Source organism: Lissotriton helveticus, chromosome 1_2 (assembly GCF_964261635.1).
Source record: "Lissotriton helveticus chromosome 1_2, aLisHel1.1, whole genome shotgun sequence".
NCBI lineage: Eukaryota > Metazoa > Chordata > Amphibia > Caudata > Salamandridae > Lissotriton > Lissotriton helveticus.
The window spans coordinates 3,855,359-3,870,661 of NC_136058.1; the positions used below are offsets into that span (position 1 = coordinate 3,855,359).

General features: G+C 44.3%; 1 protein-coding gene across 1 annotated transcript in view; it reads left to right on the forward strand.

Annotated features, from left to right (window-relative positions):
* Positions 1 to 15,303, forward strand: part of AKNAD1 (AKNA domain containing 1) — a 443,510-nt gene that overhangs the window by 104,396 nt on the left and 323,811 nt on the right. The window contains exon 9 of the mRNA XM_078673402.1: positions 6,400 to 6,502. Within this exon, the coding sequence (XP_078529528.1) occupies positions 6,400 to 6,502 (103 nt within the window). The remainder of the gene's footprint in view (positions 1 to 6,399; positions 6,503 to 15,303) is intronic.

Genomic DNA, 15,303 nt, shown 5'->3' on the forward strand with positions numbered 1-15,303 from the left:
TAATATATATACTTACTTATTAATATTGTTTAATAATTATTTTAATAACTTTTACATTGTTAAAACATATCTTATAAATTATAAATACATCTATACACATAAAACAATACAATGAATAAAAATTAAATACATATATATAACAAATTAAAAATGTTAAATTATTTTTAATATTTTTAAAGTTAATTATAAACTGCATTGACTAAAATAATAACAAAAAAAATAGATAGAGGAGGGAATAAAATTACTATTCCAACTCCAAGCAGTGCAACAGTAGGGAAAGTGTTAGATAGCGTAAGGATAAAAATTACTATTCCAACTCCAAAAAGTGGAACAGTAGGGAAAGTGTTGGATAGCGTAGGGGTAAAAATTACTATTCCCACTCCAGTGAGTGCAACAGTAGGCAAAGTGATGGATAGCGTAGGGGTTAAAATTACTATTCCCACTCCAGGGAGTGCAACAGTAGGGAAAGTGTTGGATTGCTTAGGGGTAAAAATTACTATTCCCACTCCAGTGAGTGCAACAGTAGGGAAAGTGTTGGATAGCGTAGGGGTTAAAATTACTATTCCCCCTCCATTGAGTGCAACAGTAGGGAAAGTGTTGGATACCAAAGGAGTAAAAATTACTATTCCCACTCCAGTGAGTGCAACAGTAGGGAAAGTGTTGGATAGCTTAAGGGTTAAAATTACTATTCCCACTCCAGGGAGTGCAACAGTAGGGAAAGTTTTGGATAGCCTAGGGGTAAAAATTACTATTCCCACTCCAGTGAGTGCAACAGTAGGCAAAGTGTTGGATAGCGTAGGGGTTAAAATTACTATTCCCACTCCAGGGAGTGCAACAGTAGGGAAAGTGTTGGATTGCTTAGGGGTAAAAATTACTATTCCCACTCCAGTGAGTGCAACAGTAGGGAAAGTGTTGGATAGCGTAGGGGTAAAAATTACTATTCCCACTTCAGTGAGTGCAACAGTCGGGAAAGTGTTGGATAGCGTAGGGGTAAAAATTACTATTCCCACTCCAGTGAGTGCAACAGAAGGGAAAGTGTTGTGTAGCGTAGGGGTAAAAATTACTATTCCCACTCCAGTGAGTGCAACAGTAGGGAAAGTGTTGGATAGCGTTGGGGTTGAAATTACTATTCCCACTCCAGAGAGTGTAACAGTAGGGAAAGTGTTGGATAGCGTAGGGGTCAAAATTCCTACTCCAGTGAGTGCAAAAGTACGGAAAGGGTTGGATAGCGTAGGGGTTAAAATTACTATTCCCACTCCAGTGTGTGCAACAATAGGGAAAGTGTTGGATATTGTAGGGGTAAAAATTACTATTCCAACTCCAATGCGTGTAACAGTGTGGAAAATGTAGGGTAGCGTAGGGGTTAAATTAACATACTTAATAATTAAATAATTTGTGCATAATAAATAACATATTAATAATTAATTAACAACAAAATAATAAAGACCAATACAATTAAATTAATATTTAACTACATAACATTAAATTACTTCCCACCCTATTCCCCCATAAACACACAAACCGCTACACATGAAAAATAACACAATTAATGTAATTATCAATTAAACAATTAATAAAAATTAATTACCAATGAAAAATTTACAAAAAATGTATATTCAATAGCAATTTAGAAAAATGTATAATTACTTAATTCTAATACATTACTTCCCACCCTAATCCCCTATAAACCCACAAACTGCTACACATAAAACAATAACACAATTAATGTATCAATTAATCAATTATTACAAATTAATTACCAAATAATAATAAATGTACCATAAATTAATTAACAATAACAATACAAAAATATTACAATTAATATAATGATAAATGAATCAATTAATAAAACGTAATTACCAATTAATAATGAATCAACCGTAAAATAATAATCAATACAAATAAATAGATACATATTAATTAAATAATTATTATTAATTTACCTCCCACCCTATTCCCCTATAAACCCACAACCCGCTCTGATACTAAAACACATAATTTACATAATCTTTTTTTTAACTAATTTCTAAACATTTAATACATATATTTAAAAATAATAGAAATACATTACAAAAAATGTTAAACATACATATAAAATACAAACTAAAATACATAACACTAATATAAATATCGATATTATTAACAACAATATTTTTTCTAAAGATATTACTTACGTTGATATTAATTACTTTAATATTAATTACTTCAATATAAAAAAACTATATTACTTACCTTGAGATCGATATCCTGGTCACCGATATTCTTGACATCGATATTCTGTCCCTACGATATAAAAAAATCGATATTAGTGTAGGTCGATATAAAAAAATCGATTTTCTGACTGTGCACTATCCTCCACACCTGACGTCTACAGAACCAATCTTTACTAGCCCTACTCACATCCTAAAAGCCAGTGATTATTCACTGATCTTAATGATAAGCTATCTACATCTGAACTTTGGTTAAGCAGCCATAAGGAAATGTATTCCTGGATGTTAAATTAATATCTAACCTCTTTTGAACCGTTTGTATATATGGAAGCCAGTGATTATTCACTGATCTTAATGATAAGCTATCTACATCTGAACTTTGGTTAAGCAGCCATAAGGAAATGTATTCCTGGATGTTAAATTAATATCTAACCTCTTTTGAACCGTTTGTATATATGGAAGACAATTACTGATGCCCAGTTAAGAATTTCTTTTTAGATATTGTATTGAAGGCAGTAGAGGTGGAAAAACAATTCCATTCTGCAAGTAAATAAGCCAGCATAGCTGGGAGGCTGCTATCAAGATCTATTGTAGGCGTGCAACATACATTTGATGATAAATTAATGGCCTTTGTTAAACATAAGGAATTGTTAGCCGCCAAGAGAAATGGCCATTTGATCTTAGGAAGTGAGAGAATATGTTTCATTTTGTTAAGTGAAACAAAATCATCTAATAGAAGAATGTAAGTGTTAGTTTGATGGGTTTCTCTGAAGCTCTCTGAGTTAGCCCTTGAAGTACTTTGTATGTTCCGTACTGATGATGTGAAAGCCCAGTCCCCTATAGTCCTGTTCCATCTGCCCTCATATTTTCCCACAGCGCCAGTCTTCCAAGTGGGTGGGACTCAGGCATATGCCAGAATATCTTTCCAGATTAGTAGGTCTTCCACCTAAGGCACAGGCCTGGGTTAGGCCCAGGTAATGTAATGTAATGTAAGGCGTTTTTGTAAAGCACGTGGTTACCAGAAGGTATCCCAGAGCTGCGATAGAGTCATACTCGAGAGGGGAGAGGAGCCAGGGGGATCATTTTGGGAACAGGAAGGTTTTCAGTGTCTTCCAGAAGCGCATATGGCCAGGTTCCGCACGTAGTTTCAGTGGGAGGGAGTTCCATAGCAAGGCCGCGTTCACAGAGAAGCGGCGGCCTCCTGTGCGTGCTTTTTTGACTCTCGGCACTGTCGCCAGGAACCCCTTATCGGAACGCAGGGGTCTATTAGGTTTGTAGGGCGTGACTAGGCTTCTCATAATCGGGGGTCCTTTGCCTTGCAGGAGTTTGTGGGTAATGCATAGGGATTTGAACATAATCCTTTCCCGTACAGGGAGCCAATGGAGCGATTTAAGAGCAGGTTTAGCTAAAGTCCTAAGGGAGATGCCCATTAAGAGCCTAGCTGCGGCATTTTGGATTTGTTGAAGCTTATTGATAGTAGCTTCAGGGGCTCCTAAGAAAATCGCGTTACTGAAATCTAGTCTGGAGAGAACAAGACCTTGTAACAATAACTTCCTAGAATGATGCGGGAGAAGAGGAAGGATTTTCCGGGCAGACCGGAGTAGACCGAAGCAGGTGCCTGCTGTCTTTTTCGCTTGTTTTTTGAGCGAAAGGTCCTGCTCCAGCCAGACCCCTAAGCTTTTGATTTCTTTTTTTGGGGTGGGTGGGTCCCCTAAACAGGCAGGCCAGATGGGGGAGGGCATTGAGGCCGACTTGTGGCCTAGAAACATGATTTCAGTTTTTGACCCGTTTAACTTAAGTGAGGAGTCACACATATCTTCGTCAGGCATAGATGGAAACTGTAAGGGCATTAATCTAGTTGGGAGAGTGAAACGACCAGTTGAGTGTCGTCGGCGTAACTTACTATTTTGATCCCAAACAGGGCAACCACGTCCTCCAGGGGGGCCATGTACACATTGAACAATGTGGGGCTTAAGGATGAGCCCTGTGGCACCCCACACTGGATGGGTATTAAGGCAGATTGTGAGTTGCCTTCCCAGACTTGAAAGGTGCGGTTGGAAAGATAAGATGTTAACCAGGTCAGGGCGGACCCTCGTATTCCTGCCTCGGCCAGGCGCTGAATAAGGATACGGTGATTCACCGTATCAAAGGCTGCACTCAGGTCCAGGAGGATCACTGCCACTGATCCTCCTGAATCCAGATTGCGCCTTGCCTCCTCGATGACAGAAAGGAGGGCCGTATCAGTGCCCTGGCCTGGGCGGAATCCGGTTTGGGAGTTACGCAGCCGATCATTGGACTCCAGAAAGCGGGAAAGTTGGTAGTTCACCACCTTTTCTGTGATCTTGCTGAGTCCGGGAAGTAATAAAATAGGTCTAAAATTAGCAAGCTGGAGAGGGTCGAGGTGCGGAAGAGCTGACCTCAGAGAATGGCTCCCGGGAAACAAGAAGTCCACACATCAAGCCCTAATTGTCTCTGGATGTCATTTGGTCTTCTTACATCATTTGATGAGCCAGAATGGTCCATACAGGAGGCGATGAATGCCCCTGACATGATCTGGGTGCTGATTTGCAGAAACAGAATGCATTTCTATTATAATGCCCTGTTATAGTTGCTTGACCTACTCTTCAAAGGATTCGTCCACTGGGGATGCTGTGTTTTGTGCTATCAACCTGAAGCATAATAGGAGGACCTGATTCCTTTCAGAGTGATCTGGGACTATTGCCACTTCATCCCTTTGTTTGCTACATTTGGTTTCTTACGGCTTGCCACTCAGGCGGCTCCTGCGCTATGGCAGAGGACCATCTCCCCACTGCTTTCTCGCAGTGCAAGAAGCAAAACATAAAAATGGTAATAACTTTTAGTTATTACCATTTTATGTTTCCTTTGCCAGCGGGCAGGGCTTCTCTGCTTACGGAGCAGGGCAGGGGAGGAGTGGTTTGCCCACTCCTGAGTGCACAATGACTGTTTGGTGGGCCCTCTCGGGCGGCCCAAACCAGTCATGCGCACTTTCCCCCTCGCCATGCAGGCTGCATTGTAGCCTGCATGGAGAACATGCCCAGCTCTCCAGCCCGTGTCACACCGCTCAGACTAATCACAACCCTGTGGGAGGCAGGAGAGTAGGCACTCAGAGGACGTGGGACCCGGCCTTGGTTATGTTTTTTTATACTAAAATCCCCCCACATAGGACCCAGCAAACCCACCCCCCACGCCCACACCCCCACCTGCAAGTAATGCTGGCCACAAATGCAGTATGTTGCTTCTGTGCAAGTTACCCTGCATATCCAGCGTGCCTCCGGTTTCAGCAAATACAGATACTGTAAGAGCTTTCTGATCTCCCTCTGCTTTGCCAGAGAGGACCCAGAATAAACATCAATCTTCTCATCCTTAGGAAAGCAGGGCAACAGCTCCTGGATACTCTTCACATCCCAAAGACGCCTGAACTGTTATGTTTACTCAGAAACCTATGTGGATGGTCACTGCCTTCGAGCCCTCTGTGCTGTATCGACTCTTTCTAAATTCTTGTCCTGCTGCCTGGGATGATTCTTTTGTTGCTGGAAGGGTCATCCTTCCATCCCTGGCCCATAAAACTCCTCTCAGTGCTCTCATCTGTTTTGAGGTGGCTCCTGCACCATCACTGGCAACCATTTTGTTATATTCCTCTACTTTATCTGTAATGACATAGCCCTCAATATTGCCAGTCTTATTTAACCACTCAGGACATCACAGCCCTTTTCAAGAGTACTACTAGACACCCCAAAGCCTATTGGATTGGAGCACACACCAGATATTATTTGATTGCTTGCTCTAACCTTTCGCTAGGCCTAGGAAATGAGGAAGTGTTTGAATTTAGTGTATCTTTTTGGCCTTATGGTGTGAAGTTGTAGTGCTGATGCATTGTGTGTCATCAGAACGGCTCCCAAGCCTCCCTTTGCAGGAGTCCTACAAGGTACTTTTTGCACCACATAGGTTCTGAATCTCCAGGCATTGCAGACTCTCCATCTACACAACCACAACAGGGGTAGAGAACTCTGAATTGTAACCGTGACTGCCATTTATAATCATCCCTTTTCTTTCCTGTTACCCACTCAGTTTGCCTATCCCTCCGTGGTTTGTTTCTCAGATGTTAGATATATTGCTAATGTCATATATATTAAACGGTCATTCATGTGTTCAATAACTTTCCTTTTAGAAATGATGAAATTGACCAGAAGAGGCCAGCTGTTGTGGACAGAGAATTGAAATTGCCAAAGAAAGCAAGGTTAGAAGAAAGACATCCCGCTTCAGAAGAACTGGTAAACTAGAACATTTTGTCTTTTGGCTGTGTTTTTGAAAGATAAATATATGATTTTTAGGTATTGACTGAAGTTTTAACTGAAAGATACTGACATCTTCTGCCATGTTGGAGCCCCATGATTGAGTCTTCTGTTCCTCAAGCCTTGCAGTGTCAGGAAGACTGCACCAATGATGTGCAGTAGACCCAGCTCTGGAGGCCAACCAGTGTTCATCACATGGAAGAGAAGGGTGGTTACAGAGCAGTTCTGAAAGCATTGTGCTGGAGCAGAATTAATTTCCTCAAATACGAGTGAAGATAAGCAATAGCATAAGGGATGTTAATGTGTCACAAACTTTCCCTAATAAATACCTCGGGCAGTTTTTTAGAAATAGGTTTTATGAAGGTTTATGAGGACGTATATGTCATAGACATATAAACAGAGTAGCATTTGCTCACAGTCATGGATCGTCCTACAGTCTAAATGAAAACAGTTTACCTCAACATCCCCCCGCCCCCTGCTCTTGACAGTGATCACAAATGACAATCAAACATTGTATTCTCTTGGGTAACGCTCCGCACCCACCCATGCCTCGATCCCCCATATGTTGCCCTGTTGGTACCTCCTAAATGGACAAGTCTCCCTACCAAGGCCCCACACAATCCCCCTCTCCGAACATTCAATGGCAAATCTCAATGTGGCTCCCAGCAGCCATCTGAGTCTCCCTCCATCCCCTGCAGTTCACTATCCATTCGTACACCATTTCCTCTAAAGCGGTTGTCGCCCAGAGGCTCCCTCAGGTCAGCCAGCATGGCGGCCCACGCCCTCAAATCTAGGGTTGTAGTTTATGCATTGGAAGTTCTCGACTTAAGCATTTGTATGGGAAGATCAAGAACAGAACTGGAAAATCAAAAGTGGTGGTCTAACTAAGAAGGGTACCTTTTACACCAATCTCAGACCTGTGGTGCCATCTTGTGCTAGATGTTTCAGTCATTGAAGGCCACTCCATGCAGATCTTTTCTTAGACTCATGCAGTTGCTGTTAGGATACGAAGACCGTAGACCCCCTTTCTGTTTTCATGAGTGCAGTACAGGCAGGAATATGCTGTTACGCGCTGCTTTTACTACGTCTCCCAGAATGCCCTAGGGAAGACGCACGTGAACCGAAAAGACATTGGAGGTTGTAAGCCAATCACAGACACGGAGGAGGCTCTTATACCTCCCCCTCCAATATGGCGGCGCTTGGTTTTCCTAGCTTCAGTCCTGAGGCGTGTTTTCGTGTTTGGACCGTGAACCTGTCTTGTTCCCCAAAGCGAGTGGCCGAACTTCGCTTCCCTGTCTTCCCCATGACTACTCCTGAACTTCTACCCATTTCCTTTGTGATCCGCTGCATAACGCTGAACAGCAAGGAGTGTCGGACATCGTGACTCCTCCCTTCCTTTCCTTCACCTCCCCCGTCACCGCCGTGACTCTTGACCGGGAGTTTCGTTTCGCGCTCGGAAGCGCTTCCACGAAACAGACTTTGTGCTTGGATTCGGCTGTGCAAGAAAGCTGCTGCATCTTCTATATTTTTGACTCCTTTTTCCCTGGAAACGCGAGGAAGTGATTCTACAACTTTCTCGTCCTATTATTATTTTTGGTGTAAACGCTAAGTAGCGTTTTTCTTACAAAAGACTAATGTGCTTGGAATTCGTGAGAGCGCGTTTCTTCTTCTCCCGGAGCTAACAGACTAAGGGAAGCTTTCGGGGACACTGTTGCCTTCATATTCATTTTCCTTTGGAGAGACCAACAGACTTTTGCTTGAGCAGTATCCTTTTTTGTTGTTGAGTGCTCCTGGGTGCTCATGGAATTCTTATGAGTTTCTTTTTGCACAAAGGTCAGGTAAGCGTGTGACAGCATATTTCTTCCATAGTTATGAGATAGCTAGTGAGAAGACTTACCTGCTTGCATGTTATTGAAGTCTTTCTTTTGTTCTTGTCTTTTCTATCATCTGCAGGGAACTGTGTCCCAGTGACGTGTGGGTCTCTGCCTGGCCTCCCCTTTCTTTTGACCTTGGTTTGGTCTCTCTCTTTTCCTAGGATAGTAGCCATCCCCTTGTGTTTTGAATCACGGAGGAGGGTCTATCTTGGGGAAGGGGATTGACACTGTCTACGCTTCTGAGGAGTCTGGTTTCTGCCTGGATACTGGTCTACGCCCGACAGATGCGTACTTCTCTTTTGTTATCCTATTCTCCTCACAATGGACCTAATTCAAAGAGCATTATGTGTGCTTACATTGAACTCAAATGTTCAAATTTCCACTCCATGTTCATAAAGTGCTAATCTCAATTTACAAAATCAAGATTGGTAGAAAATTCGATGTGCAAGGTGCATTTGCAAATTGAATATTTCGTACATTTGCAGATTTAGGATTCGGCTTTTTGAGCGTTCCTGGGTGTACACCGACAAAGAATATCCAGGTGCCTCATGCAGAGAATTTGCAAGTGAGATGTTTTGGATGCGTAACTGTTATATATTGGAGTACTGAAGGAAATCAATGACTGTCATATGGTAGGATTGCCATAGAAGTAGGAAAAAGACTGCAAGCATAGGGGGACAACCAAACTTGCTTATTAGTCCAGCTCAATATTTTTAAGCACCCTTTGATTCAGCTGGTTGCTTATAGTGGCCCCCTCGCTGTCTGTGCTACAAGTTAGCAAGCGTGTGCTTGTCGAAAGGGTGCCTGATGAAGACCAGTTCAACTGCAGTAGTTTTGAACTGCTGTATTGTTGGCTGGCCTTTAGGGGTGACTTAGGGTAATATAAAGTGGGATAAAAACATTGAGTAGTTGCCCACAGGAAAGGCCACCAATTGGGAGTTAGGGGTTGTCTAAGGTTGTGAAATGTTATAAGTGAGGGTTGGTGAGCATACTATATTTTAGAGCAGTGTCCCAGCTGTAAGTCAAACCCTGACAAGTGTTTTAGAAAAGGTGCAGCTAATATTTTTCCTCAGCTTTGTCTAGGATTTGTAATTTGGAAATTTGTTCTAATTTTCTAACATGGTTTGCAGACATTCTTTCCTCAAAATCCTATAAAATAAAATAATTTTGAAATCTAATCCTAAATTCCTCCCAAAGGTAGCATCTACTGTTCATAGAGATCGGGAAATTGTGTTACCTGTGTTTTTTCTGTCTCCTTCATTTCAAGAAGATGCCCCCTTTGCACTCCTTGGATGTTAGGGTGACATTTTGAATTATTTGGGCAGATCTATACCTTTTTTTAGATCAAACTATATTTTTGTTACTTTTGGTATCTCAGGTCAAGGTTGAAAGCCTACGTCTATTTCTACTAAGAATGGATTCAGTCAACACTTTCTTTTGCTATTTTTTGACACAAACTGTTCTCTACCTGATAGCATTCGGGGTATTTCTATGGAGCTGGGCCAGCTGCTTTAGCAGATATTAAGAGAGTTTTCATACCTGAGCTATGTAGGGCAATCACTTGTCCTTTCCCTCAAACCTTTGTCACTCATTATCGTCTTCATAATGTAGGTTCGGAGAGTTGTTCTTTTCGACGGGGGTTCTAAATTCTAGTCTATCTTAGTTCATTATTTATATTTCCGTGATGTTTTAGATTTTGGTTCACTTATAAGTTTGGGTTGTGCTGCCAGAATTATTAGTCTGTTGTATTTTTTTTTTACAAGACTTGATTAAGCACAAAATGAGGTCCACAGGTACAATCATCGAACCAATACATTGGATATGAAGTAACTGATGAAACATCGTACAACAATCAGTCATGTACAGTGTAGGAACGTGGATAATCCGAATAGTACAAGCAATAGAATATTGTGCTATTTTCGATACGATAAAACCATAAGGACAAAAATGAAATAGATACAGAAAGAGAAAAGAAAAACAATACACCAAAGGGCAAATGATATCATATTCAGGACCAAGATCACAGAAATCTTTGATAAATTTAACAATAATATGACAGGGGAATCATCAGAAAGCCTCAAGAACACACAACTCACATCCTCCTTTTTGAATGAATTCTTCCCCCATCACTGTCAGAAATAAAAGATCTCATTAATTCTACAATGTCGGGTTCCCCCCTGGATCCCTGCCCACCGACCATCATAAAATCAACAACTGATGTGGTAGCTCCAATCTTGGAAAACATCTGCAGTACCATCTGCGAATCAGGAAACTATCCTCAAAGATGGAAAACAGCTATAATAAAGACACTTCTAAAGAAACCCACCCTTAACACCTTGGAATTAAAAAGTTATTGCCCTATAGCAGCGCTCCCATTTCCTTCTAAAATACTTGAAAAAGTTATAAATAAACAGCTGGCCAACTACATTGACTACAATAACCTGCTAGATAACACTCAGTTCGGGTCAGGAGAGGCCATGGAACGGAGACGGCGCTCATAAAGGCTTCTGAGGAGATCAGACAGATCATGGACCAGGGTGGCACGGCAGTCCTGATCCTGCTGGATCTCTCAGCGGCCTTTGACACGGTCGATCATAACATCCTGATCGACCGTGTCACTGCTATGGGCATACAGGGTAAAGCTGCGGAGCTCCTGGCTTCTTTCCTGTCGAACAGAGAACAGTCGGTAAAGATGGGGAGCTTCTATTCACCAACGTTTGTGCTGCCCTGCGGAGTCCCCCAGGGATCCTCGCTAAGTCCGACACTCTTTAACATCTATGTGTCGGACTTGGCGAGGGTCATTAAAACCCATGGAATAGGAGTGACTTTGTATGCCGACGACACTCAGTTGGTGCTAGCGGTGCATAAAAATGGGAGTGAGGTGGCAGCCAACTTTCAGTCAGGTATGAGAGCCATTAGTCACTGGATGGACAGTAATTGTCTAAAATTAAACACCGATAAGACCGAGGTAATGGTGTTTGGAGACCTAAAACCATCTTGGTCCCCGGTCTGGTGGCCACCAGAAATGGGTAACCCACCCACCCCAGTTTCAAAGGTTAGAAACCTGGGAGTGTTATTTGACAACAAACTAAGTTTCACCAGTCATGCTAATGCGGAGGACTCCTCTTCCTTTTTCACGTTACGAAAAGTGAAAAAGTTGTTACCTTTCCTTCCCGTCTGCGGGAAAAACCCTTATGTCCTCCTTGGTGTTATCCAAGGTGGATTATTGTAATGGGCTTCTGTTGAATGCCCAGGAGCAGGTTTTTAAAAAACTACAAATGGTGCAGAACGCTGCTGCACGAATTCTGACCAAAACTCCCAAGTTTGCATCCATCTCTTCCATTGTCCACCAACTGCACTGGCTCCCAGTAAAAAAGAGAACCAAATTTAAGGCTTTATGTGTCATCTATAGAGCACTGAACAGCCTAGGACCTGACTTTTTTAGGGAATCACTGTTGGTGTATGTCCCTAATAGAGCCTTAAGATCTGCCTCATCCGCATCTCTATGCATTCAATGGGTGAGAACGGTTACATGGGGAGACAGACGCTTCCTGGTAGCCGCCTCGAAGCTCTGGAATACCTTGCCCCACCATATAAAAAGCAGTTCCTCACTGATGATTTTCCGAAAGCAAGTGAAGACATGGCTATTCATCCAATAATGCACAGGAGGTGCCTCTCTATCTGCCCAGCGCCGAGACACCATTCGTGGTATTTGTTGCGCTTTATAAATTTAAAAAATAAATAAAATCAAAAAATGCGCGAGAGCCATTGAGCAAGTCGATCAGCACAGTAACAGGTATAGGCTCAGAATGCCGTGTCAAGCAATACGATAACCTCACAGCGTGCCACAGGTCAATGTGTACAGATCACCATTCAAATGAAGGGAGGCTCCATAATAGACAAGCATCTCGCTCGGAAGCACACCGGATCCCCAAGCCATCTCTCAACCTTCCTAACCACAGCTGGTCGTAGGACAGGGCCTGTGCGTGAAGGGTGTATAAGCAAGGTTAAGTCGGTCACGCAGCCTGCGCCGCTCCCGCCCTAACCCACCCCCGTAGGTACAATGGAATGAAGTGATTGGGATTGCGTCATCTGGGTAAGCTTCTCAACATAGCTCCGATATGGTCCCCAAATGTCCGTCGGGCGGGAAGCAGTCGGAAGCAGCGCCGAGTATTCCACGCTATTTACATTGCAGTAGGCCACACTACTAAGCCAGGCGCCGACGGTCGGAGCGCAACGTGCGCACCAGAGCAGCGCTATTTCCCTCTTGGCCAAAAGGAAGCAAATGGACGCCAGTCTACGGAGAGGGCGTGGGAAATTCACAATGTAGCCAAGCAACGCAATTTCAGGGGTGGGTTGCAGTGTCATGCCCAGTATGTCACCCAGAACCCTGTGAACCTCCAGCCAATATGTATGCAGCCGCGGGCACATCCAGGACAAATGGGAAAAGTCGGCATGTGGGGCGACGCATTTGGGGCAGCAGTGCGGCCTACCAATGTCAATTTTGTGAGCAAGCGCAGGAGTGTGATACATCCTCCGTAGGAACTTGAAATGTATAAGTTTGTGCCTGCTGTTCATGGACACGTCTCTAGTGACAGCGCAACACGCCTCCCACTGATTGTCTGTAATCTGAATGCCCAAGTCGCCCTCCCATGCGGCACGCACCGCAGTATCAGAGGAAGGAAGTGAGGCCAGGCATATTTTGTAGAGCTCCGATACCACGTGAGTACCCGCTTGGTTTTGTATTATAAATGTGAGTGCAGGGTCATCTTCAGGAGGTATCGGAAATGTGGGGAATTCAGCGCGGAGCATGGAGCGGAGTCTAGTCAAAGTGAAAGCGTCCATAAATGTACGAGTAGTGAAACGGACGTCCTCTGTCAGGGAGAAAGCATGTCCCTCTGGAAACAGATCACCAATTGTGTGTAGTTGGAATTTGGACAATGTGCGGCAAACCACCGATTCGCCAGTGATGGGGAGCCAGTGAGAGTTGGGAAGTGGTAATGCAGAGGAGTACAACCTGTCCATGCGAAGCAGTCTCCGCAGCTTATCCCAAGCCCAGCTCGTTGTGGACATCGGCTGTATATCTTGGGGGTCCCAGGGGAGTCCCTTGGGAAGGATGGAGTTGAGTGGCACCGGAAGCGCCGTGTCAGCTTCAGGCCGCAAGTAAGGAACCCTGGCATCTGGGTGAAACCAGGAGTGTGCATACGAGCACTGCGCCACCAATTAATAAAGATAAAAATCCGGCACTCCGAAACCCCCTCTTTCGTAAGGTAACGTCAACGTGCGCCAGGCCACTCGGGGGTTCCTGCCGCCCCACACCAAGCGCAGCAATGTAGAGCGGAGTTGCGAAAAAAAAACCTTTGTAAGAGGGATCGGAATATTATTGAATAAATACAAAAACCGAGGAAGGACAATCATTTTAATGATGGCAATCCGGCCAGCCATGGATAATGGAAGACGGAGCCACCGTTCCGTATTATCCTCCCAAAAATCCAGGGCACGTCCGTAGTTCAACCGGACAATGGACTCCGTGTCAAGATGGACGTGGACTCCAAGGTACTTAACGGAGTCCGTGCACCATTCGAGAGAGAAGGAGCAATTCCACTTCACGGTGGAGGGGGTCAGTGGAAAAATAAGTGACTTGTGCCAATTTATCTTGAGGCCGGAATAGTCGCCGAAACGCGTAATCTCAGAAAGCAATGGTTCCAAATTGGTACTAGGGGCTCGGACATATAAGACCGTGTCATCCGCATATAGAGAGAGGAGGAGTGGGCCAGTGCGGAATTGGAGTCCTCTGTGGAGGTGTTTTTCCTGGAAATTACGTACTAAGGGGTCCATCGCAAGGATGAACAGGAGCGGGGACAAGGGGCAGCCCTGCCGGGTCCCTCTATAGTGCCATTCAAACGTATCCGAGCAGTGGGCGCTGAGTACAGCAATTCCACTGTGGCCACAAACATCGCGGGCATGCCCATTCTTCGCATGATTGATTAAAAGAAGGGCCACTCCAGGGTGTCGAACGCTTTTTCCGCATCCAGAAACACCACAGCCGCCGGGGTGGAAGGGTCAATTCTATGCAGAACAAATAACAGTGTACGGAGATTTAAGGAGGTGGACCTGTGTGGGACAAAGCCGGACTGGGCCGGTGAGACAATGGTGTCCACAAGCAGTGCCAAGCGGATCGCTAGCACTTTGGCCAAAATTTTGTAGTCAAGGTTTAGGAGGGATAGAGGTCTGTAAGAGCTACATTTTGAGGGATCGCGACCCGGCTTGGGCAGCAGAACAATGACCGCCTCCCGGAGAGTAGGGGGGAGAACGCCCGACTCAAGCGCCTCTGCGTACACCTCGACAAGTCGTGGCACCATCTCCTCTTTGTACTCTTTATAAAAGCCGGCAGAAAACCCATCAAGACCCGGCGCTGAGGAACTTTTCAATGAGTCTATAGCCTCAATTACGAAATCCGGCATAATGGGCTCGGCTAAAAAGTCCTGCATGTTTTTCTCCAGGTACACCATGGCTATCTCGTTTAGGTACGACCCCGGGTTGCAGTAGTCCCCTGACAGTGTAGAAGTGTAAAGTAGTTTGTAGTACGACAAGAAGGTGTGGCAAATGTCGGGAGTGGAGTAATGTCGTGTGCCCTGCGAGTCGAGTATGTCAGTGATGTAAGCTGCCTGGTGGGGTGGGCGGAGCAGCTGCGCCAGCATCTTGCCCGGTCTCTCTCCCTCTCCATACTGACGCGCTGTGTAGTGCTTACCTAAGAACCGTAGCTCTCTGTCTGCAGCGTCCCTAAACTCTAGCAGTAACTCGAGGCGTTTGGCCTCTCGGGTCGGTGAGGGATCTCTGAGTATCTCCCCCTCCAACGCGGAGAGTTCAGCTTCTATGCGGGTCAAAGTGGTGCGAGTGTCACGC